The sequence below is a fragment of the Phacochoerus africanus genome, chromosome 8, assembly GCF_016906955.1.
Source record: "Phacochoerus africanus isolate WHEZ1 chromosome 8, ROS_Pafr_v1, whole genome shotgun sequence".
Taxonomy (NCBI): domain Eukaryota; kingdom Metazoa; phylum Chordata; class Mammalia; order Artiodactyla; family Suidae; genus Phacochoerus; species Phacochoerus africanus.
The window spans coordinates 54,052,718-54,067,249 of NC_062551.1; the positions used below are offsets into that span (position 1 = coordinate 54,052,718).

Genomic DNA, 14,532 nt, shown 5'->3' on the forward strand with positions numbered 1-14,532 from the left:
CCCTGATGTTTTGCTCTTTTCCTTCTCCGGGAGTCCTAAGCAGTGCCTTTGCCAGGGCTGAGCGGGGAGGCCTTTAGGAAATTCATCACTTTCCCAGACTGAGAGAAAAGTATCCTGGCGGGAGTGCAAATAGCGGAAAGAGGTTAGGTCCCAGCTGAGTGAGGAACACCGCTTCCCAGCCTCCCCGGTGCTTGATCTCATTCTAGCATTTAGCCAAGCTTCGCCCTCCTAGGTAAGCCTCGCTCCCGCTCCCGGAGGAAGGCCAGCCTTCCTGCCTTAGGGACTTGGAAACCCCGCCCCTCACTCCAGGCCCCGCCTTCTTCAGGGGGCGGCTCACGCGGTCACGACGCCGGCTATCAGCACCACGATGGCCCCGATGAGCAACCCTACCAGGCGGTGTCTCAGCACTTTCTCGGGCCCTGGAGACTGTGATTGGAGGGTTGCGGACGTCTGGGGACGATCCAAAGTCACCTCACCCGGAGCCATCTCATCCTGGGTTTCGGTGTTTGGTGACGGTGTCTCCTCCACGATTCTTTTGGGCAATACTGAGAGGAGGGGCAAGCAGCAGTCCTGGGGGGGCATCAAGGTCCCGCCAAGGCCCAGGCAAGCTCTCCTCATGGCAACCCGACCCAGGCCCCGCGGGACAAAAATCACACCCCCAGTTGCGTGAAGTCCGAACACACCCAGTGGGGGGGGCCCTGGCCCTGCCGCCAGAGGCCACACTCAGGCCAGGAAGCCACACCTTTGGGACTTGAAACCACAGGCCGATAGAAAGTCACGCCCACAGGCCACGCCCCGGAGCAGGCCAGGCCCATGGAGCTGGAATTCCGCCCCCCGACCCCCCCAACCTAGGGACCATCTGAATCCCACGTCTCTCCACAACCCAGCACTGACCTGTGACATGAAAATGGATGATGGTGGCTGGAGTGGATTGCACAGTACCCAGCTCGCAGCGATATGTGCCTGCATCCTTCGGACTCACCATGGTCTTGGTCAGGGTGGGCTCTTGCCCCTTGGCCATCAAGGTCTCAGAGTTGTTCTTCCAAACCTAGATCCAAGCTCAAGGGGTCACAGAGGCCTGGGGAATTCAGGGGTTGGGGGAGTATAGGGGTGAGAAGATCACGGGGCTTCAGTGGTGAGGTGGGAGTCCAAGGTGTCCTGATCAGGGCCTAGGGTCCCAGGGGAGCAGAAGAAGCGAAACTTGGTAGGTCATGGGTCATGGGCATGGTGGGTGCAGGCCTGTGGGTACAGGCACCGGGGGGCTCATACAAGCCTGATGGCCTTGGACTTCAAGGGTTAACAGGAGTTGGAGGGCCTCACCCTGTAAAAGCTGTAATCCGTCAGGCCTTGAGAGACTTTATGCCAGTTGAGCTCACAATCCAGAATCATATCTTCCATTTGATGGACCTTGACTTTGCGCTCTGGGAATGGGGAGTTACTGTGGGATGCTCTTTCGTGGTTCTTGGCCCTCTCCCAACCCTTCCACTTGACGTCAGCCCCGCTGTTTCCAGTTGGCTGGCTCCAGTCTCCACCTTCTTTAGACTCGGTCCCTCCTCCGGCTCCACCCCTCTTGCGCTAGTCCCACCTGCTGGGTCCAGGGCTCACCTCCGCAACTCCGGGACTTTCGACAAGAGTGAACCTGCTTCTGGCAGGTACTGCACCAGATCAGAGGCTGCAACATCAAACCTGAGGGGGCAGGATCGAGGCTGTATTCTCTCACTAGGAGGCGGGGCTAAAAGGAGAGGGCAGGGCCAAGGGCTGGGGCAAGGTCAAGAGCCGAATCCCTAGGAGGTCAGCCGGAGAGGGGCGGGGCTAGAACACAGCCCCTGAACCAGGCTCAGAAGAGTGCAAGCAGATTAGGACCCGCTTCCCAAGAAGGTGCAGAGGAATACTGGAGACCCAGGAACCTCTGGGGGCAGAGAACGAAAGATCGCATGGACCCAAAAGTATATTCACGGGGCAGGGATGAGGGATAGAGGACCAGGTCCCATAATCCGGACTCACCACATTTGTTGGGACAAAAAACTGTCTCGGAAGAAAGGAGAAAAAAATAATCAGATTTCGAAGTTAAAGGGCATGAGGGAGGGGATGCGGAACAGGTGAGGGCTGGGCCTTCGAAATGGGGAGGAGGAAGGACCTGGATGCCTGTACCCCCTGGGTCTGAGGGAGAAGGGGGTTGGGAGAGCTGAGGGATCCGTGGCGGAGAAGCAGAAGGCTGGGGACAGGGACTCTTAGACTGTGGAAGGAGAAATCTGGGGTTCCCAACTCCCTTCTACACTCACCCTGTTTTTGAAACTGAGCAGCATAACTGGCGAAGGTATCCTTTGCCAGGCGCAACGTCCAGAACAGCTCATCCACAAAGAGCTCACCTGGGAAGAAGCAGGATGACGCAGAGAAGTCCCCACCCCCACCCTCCTGCTCCCCCCGAGTGTGCGGTACAGCTACCTGGCCTTTGCCAAGTTGGCAGAACTGGCGGTCAGTTTTGGGGTCTTTTTAGGGAAGGGCAGTAAAATTTAACGACCACTTAACATGATGCTGGCCACGGGGCAAAGCACCGACTGGGATGAAGGGTCTGTTATGGTCTCCATTTCAGAGATAACGAAGCTGTGCAATTCCTTTGTGTTATTTTATTTTGGCCACCCCCGCAGCGCAGCATGTGGACATTCCCGGGCCAGCAGCGACCTGGGCCATGCAGTGACAATACTAGATACTTAACCCGCTGGCTGTGCCACAAGGGAATTCAAGCTGTGACAGTCCCTGCTCAAGGCCACATGGTTAGGAAACAGCAGAGCCAGAATTTGAACCTCAGCAGTCTGGCTCCAGAATCTAGTACCTGATCACCAGACCAGGTGTCACCAGCAATCACTTCCCTGAGAGTTTCTAGAAGCGCTCTCCTGCCCCCTCTGCGCATTTACCTTTTACATCACTGTCTGTGATGCGTTTCAGATCCTTCAGCAAGCTCCAGGATGCCTTTTCCAGAGTGGCCTCATCTGTGGGGAAATTAGAACCTCAGACTCCAAGCCTTACTGTCTCATTGGCGCGCCTCGTCTTAGAAACTACAATACCCATGGGGCCAATGGGCAAGGATAGGCCTAGTAAAAGGGCTTTTACACCCCATTGCCTTCTGGGAATTGTCTTATCACATAAAATTGCAGGATAAGGGGTAAGAGGAACAGTGTTTGCCAGCCCTTGGGGAACCCCGAACTCTGCATCCCAGCCCTCTTCACTCCCAAACCCAGGAAACTCTACCTCCAGCCCTTTCTCCCTGGTACCTCCTAGCAATGCTAACCCCAGACCTCTCCTTCCACGGGACCCAGGAGTTGCACTCTGCCCTCACCGACGACCCCCATGTAGGAATCCTCATCAATCGGCAAATCCTGGAAATCCTTCACCACCTGCTTTACCCTTTTCATCACGTCTTTGTGATGTTTGGCCTCCAGGTGGCCAGGCAGGTAATCTGTTTCCAAGGAGCTCAGCGCCTCCACGACTTTTGGGTCACATATGACACAGCCCCGGGCAGGAAGCAGGCAGCCGGCCAACGCTGCCACCAGGAGCGGAAGCCGCTGCGGCCCCATTGCGGCCAGAGCTCGCAGTCCGCACGGAACTCGGGGGAGGACTTCTTACCCTAAACCGAGGAGGTGAACGCTAAACGGAGAGAAGCCCTTCTCCGAGACTAATGAAGCCCCAGTTGGCAGGGAGCACCCTTCTCATTAGGAAACCGAGGAGTCCTGAAGCACTCTAAACAGCCAGCCGCTTCCCGACCTTGACTCCTGACAGGGATGTCCTCGAACGCTAGGGTTCGCTAAGAGTCTAGGTTCTGAGGGCTTTTAGGTGGGAGAAGCAGGCCGGTCCTTCCACTCTAATATTTTCCCAAGACCAAAATTAAGAACTTTGTTGGGGGCGAGGGTGAGGTGGGCTGCGTGGTATAGAGAGCTTTTGTTGCGGGTCACAGTCACGGTTCGCCCCTTACTACTAGGACCTCCGGCAGCATCCGCCTTCTAGCTACCCACGTGGAGCCCCAAATTCCCAAGAGATATTCCCTAGGGTTTCCTCCGCCCTGCCCAGAAGTTCGACTCTGTCTGATTGGACCGCAACAAAAGGAGGCCCCGCCTAGACCTCCATGATGTCACAGAGGCAGCCACCTTCGCAGACTAGAACTTTCCGAGCATCACCGAAGGCCAGGTACTCTGTCGGCTCTAGAGCCAAGGAAAAGGCTTCTAGCCATAAGTCTCCTCCCCTCTCTGGGCCCCAAGACCCAGGCTTTTTGGCCAGAAGCCCACGGCTTTTGGGGAACCCAGTCGTCGGGCCACGAAAATGCGGGAAGCGGCCCTTTCTAGTTCTAGGACTACAACTCCCAGAAGGCGCCAGGGTCTCTCCCTAGTAGATTACCGCAGCCAATCACATAGCTTTATGGGAAATGTAGTTCAAGAATTATAAGATTTGCACCCTCCCCCATCGGCTGGGGCTGGATGCCAAGGTCCCAGAGGAAGAAGAGGTCTGGGGGCCAATACTGAGAGTCTGGAAGAAAAGAATTGAAGTTCTGAGACCACACAACTGCAGCAACAAGAGAGCAGGAACAGTATCCCAAGACATGAGTCATGCGAGTCCGTAGAAGCTCCATACCTTTACTCCTCCTTCCTCACACACACACACACACACACACACACACACACACACACACACACACACACACGTGTACACAGAACTCCAAAAAACCTGCAGAGGCGGGTTGGTGATGTGGACTTTTAATTCATACTTCCCTCTCTCCCACCTAGGGCAACTGAGTAGGGACCGGTGCCCACAAATTCCCTGAGAAGACTAGAAGAGGGCTTAGATTCTCAGACAACTCTATCATAAAAGCATCTGCCTTCACCCCTTCAAAACGCATCAGGAGGATCCTAAAACCTGAGTCAAGTGTCCCATCCTCTTTGGCCAGACCCTGTGCTCCTGCCTGGCTTGGAGGCCAGGCCATGGGCTACATACCTTCAGAGCCTTCCATTCCTGGCTTGTCCAAAGCCAGATTTCATGGTCGTGTGGATTTGGGGCAGATAGGGGTTAGCAAGAGGCACGATATGGGCGCATCTCTGCAATGGGCACCCTTATGCCAAGTGGCGTTTGGTAAATCGACCCCATCAGCCTCAGCAGCCCAGCTGCCAAGGAGGAAATATCCTTCAGTGGGAGAGGAAAAGAACACAGAGCCAACATATGCACGCCTACCTACCGTTGGCAGTTTGGGGGCTTAAAAAAAAAAAAAGTGTCCCTAGATTTCTGCAGAGCCTTGCTCCATAACCTGCACCATTCAGCAGCCATCCTTTTCCTTCTCCTCCCATATTTTAGCATATCTGTGGTTTGTGGTTTTCTGGGGGATGGAAGGTTGGGGGAAGTTCCGCCCTGCTCCCAAACCACCCCAGCTACACAGGTAGTTTGTCTTCCATCAACCTTTCTAGCAGTGGTGAGGTGGTGAGCTTCTGGTTGTACCCTCATCGGCTTCTTGGCGGAGGTTATCGAGAATTCCAGAATCCCCTCCCCTCTGGAAGGGGCCAGCAGGGTTCTTTACAGACCCTACCACTGACCCTCTCTAGAGCAAACCTTCCCCCAGAGCCCTTGGAGAAACGGGGGGGGGGGGGGGTTGGTGAGTGCTTGCCCCACAACCTCCAAGAGTTTCTTCAGTCCTGACACCCCAGGGGGAGGAGAAATATCTCTTCTAGACAGTCAACACTGGAGCAAGGAGTTTCCTGGGGAAGGGGGCAGACAGCCCTCTAGAAGTACTCTGGACACGGGCTGGGAAGAACAGGTGGGCCTAAGCGTCTCCAGACATTGCCAGCCGTCATGAAAACTCTTCCACTGTTTCTAGAATGTTCCACCCTTGCAGCAAGCCCCTCCGCAGGGTTTCCTCTGAGTCCAGCCAATTAGAATCACTCTTGAAATAAGTGTCCAGCTGCTACAGGACCACCAGCATCTCCAGAAGCTACTGGGGCTTCCAGAGACCCACAACGCTGGCCCTGGGTTAACCGAGGCTATTCCAGAAAGGCTCCTGGCTGGCTCAAGGCCCAGCCAACATCTGGAGTGGAGACAAGTCTGCATTAATGCCCACCCACTCGGGCAGGAAGGCAGCCTCGGGTTTAAAGATCTTCAGGAAGCTGGAAGTGGGCAGGGTGAAGTTAGCCAGGTAGATGGTGTCTCCACCAGCCAGGTAGGCGGCCCAGAAGCCGAAGGTGCCAATGGTCATGATGGTGTGGTTGCACTGCAGCAGCAGCGCGAAGTCCCTGGCGGGCGCGCCCTCCCGCCCATCGCCAGCAAAGATCACGTCTCCCCGGGAGGTGTCGATGTTCTTCCGGCACCACTCCATGCCGTTGCTGGTGACCACAAAGACGGGGGCTTCGTATCGGGCCCGGAACCAGTCCATAGCCTGCTGGAGGTAAGCGCCATCACCCACCACCCCCTTCCAGCGCTTGGGCATCACACGCAGATAGTCCCCGCGGCGCACGTGGACCCCCACGAAGGTGCTGGGGCGGTCCCCTGTGCGGGGAAGACGGAACTGACTCAGTACCCCCTGGGCCTCTTGCCGAAGGTGGTCATGCAGGGTGAACTCGTTGCGGATCTGCTCCCGGAGGTGGTGGAAGAAGGTCCAGGAGCAGGGGAAGCCGGTGAGCTTCAGCCAGGGCTCCTTCAAGTGGGCATAATCCTCGGACATCCAGTCGTGAAGCTCCAGCTCCCGCCAAGGCGCGTGCCTGTCCACCTCGGGCGCCAGGACAGGCAGCGTGATGCGGAACACGGGGGCCAGGACGGCGTGCATGGCAGGCTGGATGAAGGCCTGGCGGCCGTTGAGCTGCGCCAGGGCCAGCAGCGTGGCATACTGTCCCATCTGGTTCCCAAACCGGCCATCCGGGTAAATAGTCCAGGTCCCGGAGAGGGAGGCAGGATGCTTGGGACAGGAATCGGAGGCGTTGGGGTGTACCGGCGTGCCCGCCAGGCAGAATATGGCCACGGGAGATGATACCACATTATGGTCTGGACACAGGGCCAGCAGGTCTAAGCCATTGTAAAAGAGGTCTTGATAGACGTTCAGGAAGAAAATTGCTGCTAAAACACAGACTAGCAGGAAGGTCAGACAGAGGTGGCGGCGGCTGGGAACCCACATGGCTGCAGGGAGGAAAAGTGAAATTAGCAGATCCTCGGGGCAGGAGGCTAAGAGGCAGGGAGGAGAGGCCTGTGGGCATGAGGAAACTCTGGCTTTGAACTCCTGGGTCCGTCGGAAAAAGGGAGCCGGGCTCTGGGGTTTGAGTTAGCAGGTGTTGGGGGCTCAGAATTCCGGGGGGTGGGAGATGGTGAAAACGAGTGGTTTCCAAAGTTAGCGATGCAACGGGTGAGGCCCACCGCCTGGTCCCCACATCTTGGAATCTCCGTCCCGCGGGCTGTAAGGGCCACTGACCTTGAACACGTCCCCCCACCTCCTTTCTCAAGGTACCTGCGTGGGCGGCGCAGAGTCCACCATGGAGGTGACAGCAAGCAACAGGTCGGGTAGAGCGCGAGAAGCCCCAGGCCCACGTCTGGATGGGAGCTGTGGACTCCTGGAGGAGCAGGAGTTGGGGGTTGGGGTGCAGGAGACACCTGCGGGTCGCAGGGGGTTAGGGGTTGGGGGTGCGCCTCCTGGTACTGAAGGCCCGGCTCCTGGGTCCGAGGCATCCGCATCTCCCACTTACCTGAGCTCCTGGCGGGTGGCAGATTCCCAGTCGTAAGTGCAGCCCGCATCCGGCGGCCCCCGGAACTCCAGGTTCCCAGGCCCCACAGCCCTCCCCCTCCACGCCGCCTCCCCCGACTGGCTGCAAAGGCTCGGGAAGCGGAGGTAGGAGAAGGGGCGCGGTCGGGTGACTCTCAGCCTCCGCCCCTCCGGGGCCAGGCCGAGAGTCGGAGGCGGAGCCCCACCCCTTCCCTGGCGCCCAGCCCCCAGCTCCGCCCCCTAGGGTGGCAGCGCCCACCTCCTGCCCTTCCGGGACCCCGAGACCCGCGCCCCAGCCCCCTCCTGCCCGGCACTGGCCAGCCCTGGGCAGCGCCCACCTGGCTGCCCAGCAGCCACATCCCTCCGCGGCCGCGGAGATCCAGCGTCCAGATGCAGCGCTGGACCCAGATGTTCCGGTCCATCAACCTCTCCCTCTTCCCTTCCAGTTTCTTGGTTCGCCCTTGTACCTGGATGCGCCGAGTGCCGCCACGCCCCAGCGGCTTGGGGAGGGACGCCGGGGACGCCGGGGACACCCGGTCCAGGCGTCGAGCGCGGCCCCCCGCCCCCCTCCGAGTCCTCCCCGGGGGCAGCAGAACCTGTTCGCCAGGCTCCTCCGCGAGCGGATGCGAGGCCTCCCCCAGCTCTCCGGGTCCGGCGTGAGCGCGTCTGGCGCACCGGGGCCGCCGATCGACCCCCTCCGCCCGTAAAATGTCCGGGTTCCCGGCTTCTCCTTCCGGCGGAATCCACTTTCTAGACGCGCACGTCTCGGAGGCCCCAGCCTCTTCCCAGGGCGGGAACGGCGAGAGCCGAGGTGGAAGTGGATCTCTCCTGCCCCTCCCGCAGAGGCCCGGGCTGCAGCCGACTTCTGGAACAAAGGCCGTGCCCTTCGGCAGACCCGAAGCAGTTTCCTTGCCCAAGGCCGCTCCGCACCCACCCTAGCCCGGGCGGTCGGACCATTGTCATTCTACAAAGCAAAGACGCTGGAATTGCACTTGACTCTCCAGAGAATTTTTTTTTACGGCTGCACCCGCGGCGGACGGAGGTTCCCAGGCTAAGGGTCCAATCGGAGCTGCGGCTGCCGGCCTCCGCCGCAGCCGCAGCCACGCCCGATCTGAGCCGCGTCTGCGACCTACACCGCAGCTCATGGCCACGCTGGGTCCCTGACCCACTGAGCGAGGCCAGGGATCGAACCCACGTCCTCATGGAGACTAGTCGGATTTGTGCCCGCTGCCCCGCAAGGGGAACTCCCTCTCCAGAGATCTGACCCTCATTTCTCCAGACCCCGGATTCCCAGACCCCAGACCCCGGACCCCAGCCCCCTCCTCAGCACCCTGAGCAGCCCAGGCCTCCCACCGCCCCCTCATTCAGATCTGATGCCCAGTCTCTTGCACCCTGGGGTTCCAGGAAATTGCCCTCCTCTTCACTCTCTTTGGGATCGTGGGTCTAACTTCTGCCTCTGAAGCCCAGGGTCCGTTGCCAACTCTGAGTCAAAGACTCTCACCCCCACACCCCCTCCCTAGGCTATTTTAAGGGCACCTGTCTGATCCTGGGTAGCTTCTCTGGTGAAAGAAACACAGGGATTGCATCAGGATCCAGGCAGAGGAGGCTGGATGTTTGGCCTCTGCGTGCCTGGGTTCCGGCTGGTGTGGAGGTTGGCTTGAAGCTTCCAGACCAGGAACACCTGGGTCCTTGAGGAGCAGACGCTTTGGTCATGTGGCCTCTGCTCCTTCCCCGAAGATCAAGGAACCTCAGTGTCCCACCCCAGAGACGCAGAAATTCAGGTGGGGTGCAGAAATTCCAGCAGCTGTGCGTAGTTGCAATCAGTCAGCCAGAGAGGTGGGTTTACCGGGCTCCTAGCCCTCTTCTTGCTCCGATTCAGAAGTCCGGGCCTGGCCCCCTCCTCCCTCAGACCAGAGTCTGGGCTCCCGGCCCCCTTTCACCCAGGTCCCAGTTCATCAGCCCCCTGAGCCCTGATCCTCAGACCCCAGAGTCCAGGCCCCCAGCTCAGAGGACCCCCCCATTGCATCATCCGTTCAGGCTGACCTGGCCACCGTGGAATCCCAGCTTCTGCCAAGTGGGTCAAATATCATGGGTCAGGCATCTGGAAGGTGATTGGGCGGGTCTGTCTGGATATAAATTCTGGAGCTTCTGTATCCATCCCAAGAGATTTGGGTGTTCCTGTCAGCTGTGAATTCAAGCCCAAGAGGACCTGGGCATTTGGACAACTCAAGTAGCGTGAATCTGCTCTTCCAGACCAGCAGCATCTGCAGCAGCAGAATCTAGAGCATTCAGCTGTTCAAACTCCCAGACCCCAGACCTCACCTGAGGACGTGAGCCATTGATGGGCTGGGCCGAGGCCAAGTTCGAGCGCCTGGGACTGTGGGTCCCTGTGCTGGCTGTCCTTCTGCTGGGAGCCTGCCAGGCACGTCCCATTCCTGACTCCAGCCCCCTCCTCCAATTTGGGGGCCAAGTGCGCCAACGATACCTCTACACGGATGATGCCCAGGAAACTGAAGCTCACCTGGAGATCAGAGCTGATGGCACCGTGGCAGGGGTGGCCCGCCAGAGCCCCGAAAGTGAGTATGGGGGTTAAGGCCCAGTTCTTTTTTTTTTGTCTTTTTTTGCCTTTTTTTGCCTTTTCTAAGGCAGCTCCCACAGCATATGGAGATTCCCAAGCTCGGGGTCGAATCAGATCTGTAGCTGCCGGCCTACGCCAGAGCCATAGCCATAGCCATGCGGGATCCAAGCCGCATCTGCGACCTATACCACAAGCTCATGGCAACGCCAGATCCTTAAGCCACTGAGCAAGGGCAGGGATCGAACCCGCAACCCCATGGTTCCTCGTCGGATTCGTTAACCCCTGTGCCACGACGGGAATGCCAAGGCCCAGTTCGGAGGGAGGAGAGATTTGAGGCCCAGATTCCTGGGGTCTGAGGGAGTAGGGGGCTGGGCATAGGTGCTGAGTCCCTGACCACTTCTCCCCTCAGGTCTCTTGGAGCTGAAAGCCCTGAAGCCAGGGGTCATTCAAATTTTGGGAGTCCAGACATCCCGGTTCCTGTGCCAAGGGCCAGACGGGAGACTGTACGGATCGGTGAGTTTCTGGGACCCCAGACCTTCCAGCCGGCCTTTGCTCTCACCATCCTCACAACCTGGGGACCACTTCTTGCATCTGTGACCTTGGCCCGGCTTGCTTCCATGCCTGCTGATCTAGACGTCGCCTCCATCCCTGGGGACAGGAGCTGCTGGTATCAATATTCAGCAGAAGAGGAAATGGAGGTTCAGGCAGGACCACCCCCCGCCAGCCCCAGGTCACAAGGCCTGTGAATAACAGAGTGACCTGGGAGGCCGAGTCTTTTGACTCTTAACCCGTGCTGACCGTACGGGCTCCTACATGCCTGGCTCATGCTGGGCGCAGGGTCGCTCCGGGAATCAATGGCCTGTAAAGTGAACATGACCTTGGGTGCTCGCCAGATATCCCTGCCAGGACTTAGAGATGCCTGGGCTGGAATACTCCTCTCTGTGAGGTGGGGGCAGGGAGGGGGGCCTTTCAGGACTGCCTGAGGGGGAAGGAGGAGGCTCCTGCTGTCATTTTGGGTCCCAGAGGAAGGGACTGGGGACCTGGATTGCACAGCTGAGGCAGGAGGGGGTCCCCCAGGACTCCCACGTCCTGGTGGAGGACAGGACTCTGGGGGTCTGAAGGAAGAGAGCCTAGGTCCTGCAGCAGGAAGATAGAGGGGAAGCTCATGCTCTGATCTTTGTTCTGGTCGCCTCAGCTCCACTTTGACCCTGAGGCCTGCAGCTTCCGGGAGCTGCTTCTTGAGGATGGCTACAACATTTACCAGTCTGAGGCCCTTGGCCTCCCACTCCGGCTGCCTCCGCACCGCTCCTCCAACCGGGACCTGGCCCCCCGGGGACCTGCTCGCTTCCTGCCACTGCCAGGTCTGCCCCCAGCGCCCCCGGAGCCGCCAGGGATCTTGGCCCCCGAACCTCCCGACGTGGGCTCCGCGGACCCCCTGAGCATGGTGGGGCCTTCACACGGCCGGAGCCCCAGCTACACTTCCTGAAGCCACAGGCTGTGTATGATTGGGTCTCCTCTTTATTTATTGTATTATTTATCTTATTTATTTTTTAATTTTTCTTACTTGGGATAATAAAGCATCTGAGAGGAGGATCAGAGTGTGCATGTGTGTTTGAGGGAGGAATTGGGGTCTGCTGCCTTGTCTCCCCTTGTCACACGCCTGGGGGAAGGTCCCAGCCTTTCTACACCTCCCCCGCCACCCCCACCTCCACTAAGGTGTCCCCAGGGACTCTGGACTATCCCTGCCCTTTGACAGGACAGGACTTGTTATTCCTCCCCCATCCCCACCCCCTGCCCCCAACCTCGTGCTCATGTTGTGGAACTGTTTCTCCGAGGTAACTCAATACCAGGGGCCACTTAAAAAAATGACACAGCAGACCCACAGCCTCATGGGAGATGTAGTTTTGTGGGTTCACTTAGTTCTAGGAATGAGAAGACATCTTGGTCCTCAGGGCTGGGGCAAAGACGCTTGGAGCCCGGGGGTGTCATTCGTGCTAGGAAATCACTCTTGGGTCCTGAGGGATCAGGGGCTGGACATCTGGACACCTGGATCCCAGGAGAACAGAGGGATAGGACCGGGGCTGAGGGAGGAGCGATGGAAGATTGGGATTCTGGGTCTCAGGAGAAGGACCTGAGAATCCGAGTTCTTCCACTCAGACACTCGTGGACTTTGATGGGAAATGACCGTCTCATACTCCCGTCCCTGTGAGCCAGCTGCCCATCCTCCCTCCCTTTCCACAACCTAGGTGTCCATACTGCTCTTCAAGTTATTTCCTGGTTAGGCGTTCCTGTCGTGGCACAGCGGAAACGAACCCGACTAGGAACCATGAAGTTGCAGGTTCGAAGATTCCCCTGGCCTCGCGCAGTGGGTTAAGGAGCGGCGTCGCTGTGGCTGGGGTGTAGCTCGGGGACTTCCCTATCCCGTGGGTGCAGCAAAAAAAAGAAAAAAAGAAAAAAAGAGAGAGAGAGGAGAGAGGATGTGCAGAGAAGAAGGCAAACAGGCAGAGCCATGCTCTTTGGGAGTAATTTCAAGTCTCATGTAGGGGCTGCTCTTCTGGGCTTCCTCCAGCCAGTCACCTTGCTTTCTCCGGCCCTGAGTCCGTATTTGGCCTGACTCAGGACCTCCCCGTGTGCTTGCACATCTTTCAGCCAAGATGGATTCTAGCGCAAGGGTTTCTGGGAACTTGGCAGGCGCTGCAGTGTCTCTGCTGTGTCTGGCCCCTCCCTTCTCTGGCCCCTGAGGAATGTCTCTGCACTTGTGAGGTCCAGGAGTTTCCCTTGACCTCAAGGCTGAGGAAATTGTGCTTTCTTTATCTTTCCTCCAACCAGGAATCAGCTCCTTGCTGTTCCTGCCATAATCTTTATTTCAAAGCCTCAGTCCCCCGGGACAGATTCCAGTTGCTCAGCCTGAGATCTGTTTCTCTCCTGCCCCCAAGGGAAAGGGACATCTCAGTCACAAGGACTCCAAGTGTGGGTCCCCGAAGGTCATGGGAGGGAGCGATGCCTGGAAGAAATGAAGGCCTCTATCTTGTTGAAAGTGCAGCTTTAAACTCCGGTGGAACCAGACCGGCTCGTTCAGGGGAGAGGTCTCCCCGGAAACAGAATTTGAAATGCGGCAAGGGAGCAGAGAGACCCAGAGAAAGGGGAGGACGGAGACCTAGGAGAAGGGAGAAGGGGGACAAAGACGGGGTCGCAGGGGACCCAGAGGGAGGGGCAGAGACCCAGAGAAAGAAGGAGGTGGGACAGAGAACCCCCAAAATGTGTTCACACAAGCACCTGTCCTCTCTGTCAGAGCACCTGGAATTTCCAGTTGTGTTGTGAAGGCCCAACTGTGTCGCAGGCCAGTGTCCCCTTGTCCAAAGACCACCCCCTAAGATTGCCACGTGGCACAGGTCTGCCGATCTTCCTCAAGGCCCACCCCATTATTTCTCACGGCTTCCAGCCCAACTCCTGACAGATTCCATCGGGTGAAGTTCAAAGTGTGACCCGAGAGAAGCTATGACAGTCACCAAAAGAACTGCAAGATCTTGCTCTTCCTGCCATATCGCAGGAGAAACGAATCCAACTAGGAACCATGAGGTTGTGGGTTTGATTCCTAGCCTCGCTCTGTGGCTTAAGGACCTGGCATGGCCCTGAGCTGTGGTGTAGGTCGCAGACACAGCTCAACTCCCACGTGGCTGTGGCTATGGCGTAGGCTGGCAGCTATAGCTCAGACCACTAGACTGGGAACCTCCATATGCCATGGGTGTGGCCCTCGAAAAGCAAAAATAAACAAATAAATAAATAAAAAGAATTGCAAGAATTTGCCCTTAAAATTGATATCAACCTGGGCAGCCAGTTCAAGAAGGGGTCCTGGGAGATGAATTTGTTAGCAGAGATTCCAGATTCCAGTGACAGCTGGAGGGGCTAGTTTGCTCTTTGACTGGAACCTACACCCCAAATGGTCTGCCCTTGAGACGCTGTAGGGTGGCTGTTAAAATAAGGTGTCAACCAGAAACTTCAGCATCCCTGGGACTTCAGAAGTGCACATTTTGGAGTTCCCGTTGTGGCTCAGCAGTAACGAACCCGACCAGTATCCATGAGGATTTGAGTTCAACCTCTGGCCTTGCTCAGTGGGTTAAGAATCCAGTGTTGCCCTGAGCTGCAGTGTAGGTTGCAGGCACAGCTGGGATCTGGCGTGGCTGTGGCTGTGGTGTAGGCCGGCAGCTGCAGCTTGGATTCAACCCCTGGCCTG

The 14,532-nt window shown here is 57.8% G+C and overlaps 3 protein-coding genes across 8 annotated transcripts; 1 reads left to right on the plus strand and 2 right to left on the minus strand.

The window, feature by feature from the left end:
* Positions 1–21: 21 nt before the first annotated feature.
* On the minus strand, positions 22–4,616 carry IZUMO1 (izumo sperm-oocyte fusion 1). The gene is made up of 8 exons (XM_047789947.1): positions 3,338–4,616; positions 2,916–2,990; positions 2,283–2,369; positions 2,005–2,025; positions 1,606–1,686; positions 1,321–1,421; positions 895–1,048; positions 22–545 (listed from the first exon to the last, which is right to left on the minus strand). Exons 1-8 carry the CDS (start codon positions 3,573–3,575, stop codon positions 334–336), a joined length of 969 nt encoding a protein of 322 aa, XP_047645903.1. The 5' UTR covers positions 3,576–4,616; the 3' UTR covers positions 22–333.
* A 113-nt stretch (positions 4,617–4,729) lies between these two features.
* On the minus strand, positions 4,730–8,769 carry FUT1 (fucosyltransferase 1 (H blood group)). Of its 6 annotated transcripts, none has more exons than XM_047789944.1 (3): positions 8,317–8,769; positions 7,469–7,571; positions 4,730–7,143 (listed from the first exon to the last, which is right to left on the minus strand). In XM_047789944.1, exon 3 carries the CDS (start codon positions 7,139–7,141, stop codon positions 6,044–6,046), a length of 1,098 nt encoding a protein of 365 aa, XP_047645900.1. In that variant the 5' UTR covers positions 7,142–7,143; positions 7,469–7,571; positions 8,317–8,769; the 3' UTR covers positions 4,730–6,043. The 6 variants fall into 6 exon arrangements, with proteins under 6 accessions (XP_047645900.1, XP_047645898.1, XP_047645895.1 ...); XM_047789942.1 differs by having other exon boundaries at positions 8,188–8,769; XM_047789939.1 differs by having other exon boundaries at positions 8,059–8,769.
* Positions 8,770–8,924: 155 nt separating this feature from the next.
* Positions 8,925–11,889, plus strand: FGF21 (fibroblast growth factor 21). Its single transcript, XM_047792949.1, has 3 exons — positions 8,925–10,296; positions 10,708–10,811; positions 11,494–11,889. The coding sequence occupies exons 1-3, from the start codon at positions 10,062–10,064 to the stop codon at positions 11,782–11,784; spliced, it is 630 nt and encodes a 209-aa protein (XP_047648905.1). The 5' UTR covers positions 8,925–10,061; the 3' UTR covers positions 11,785–11,889.
* The last annotated feature ends 2,643 nt before the right edge of the window (positions 11,890–14,532 follow it).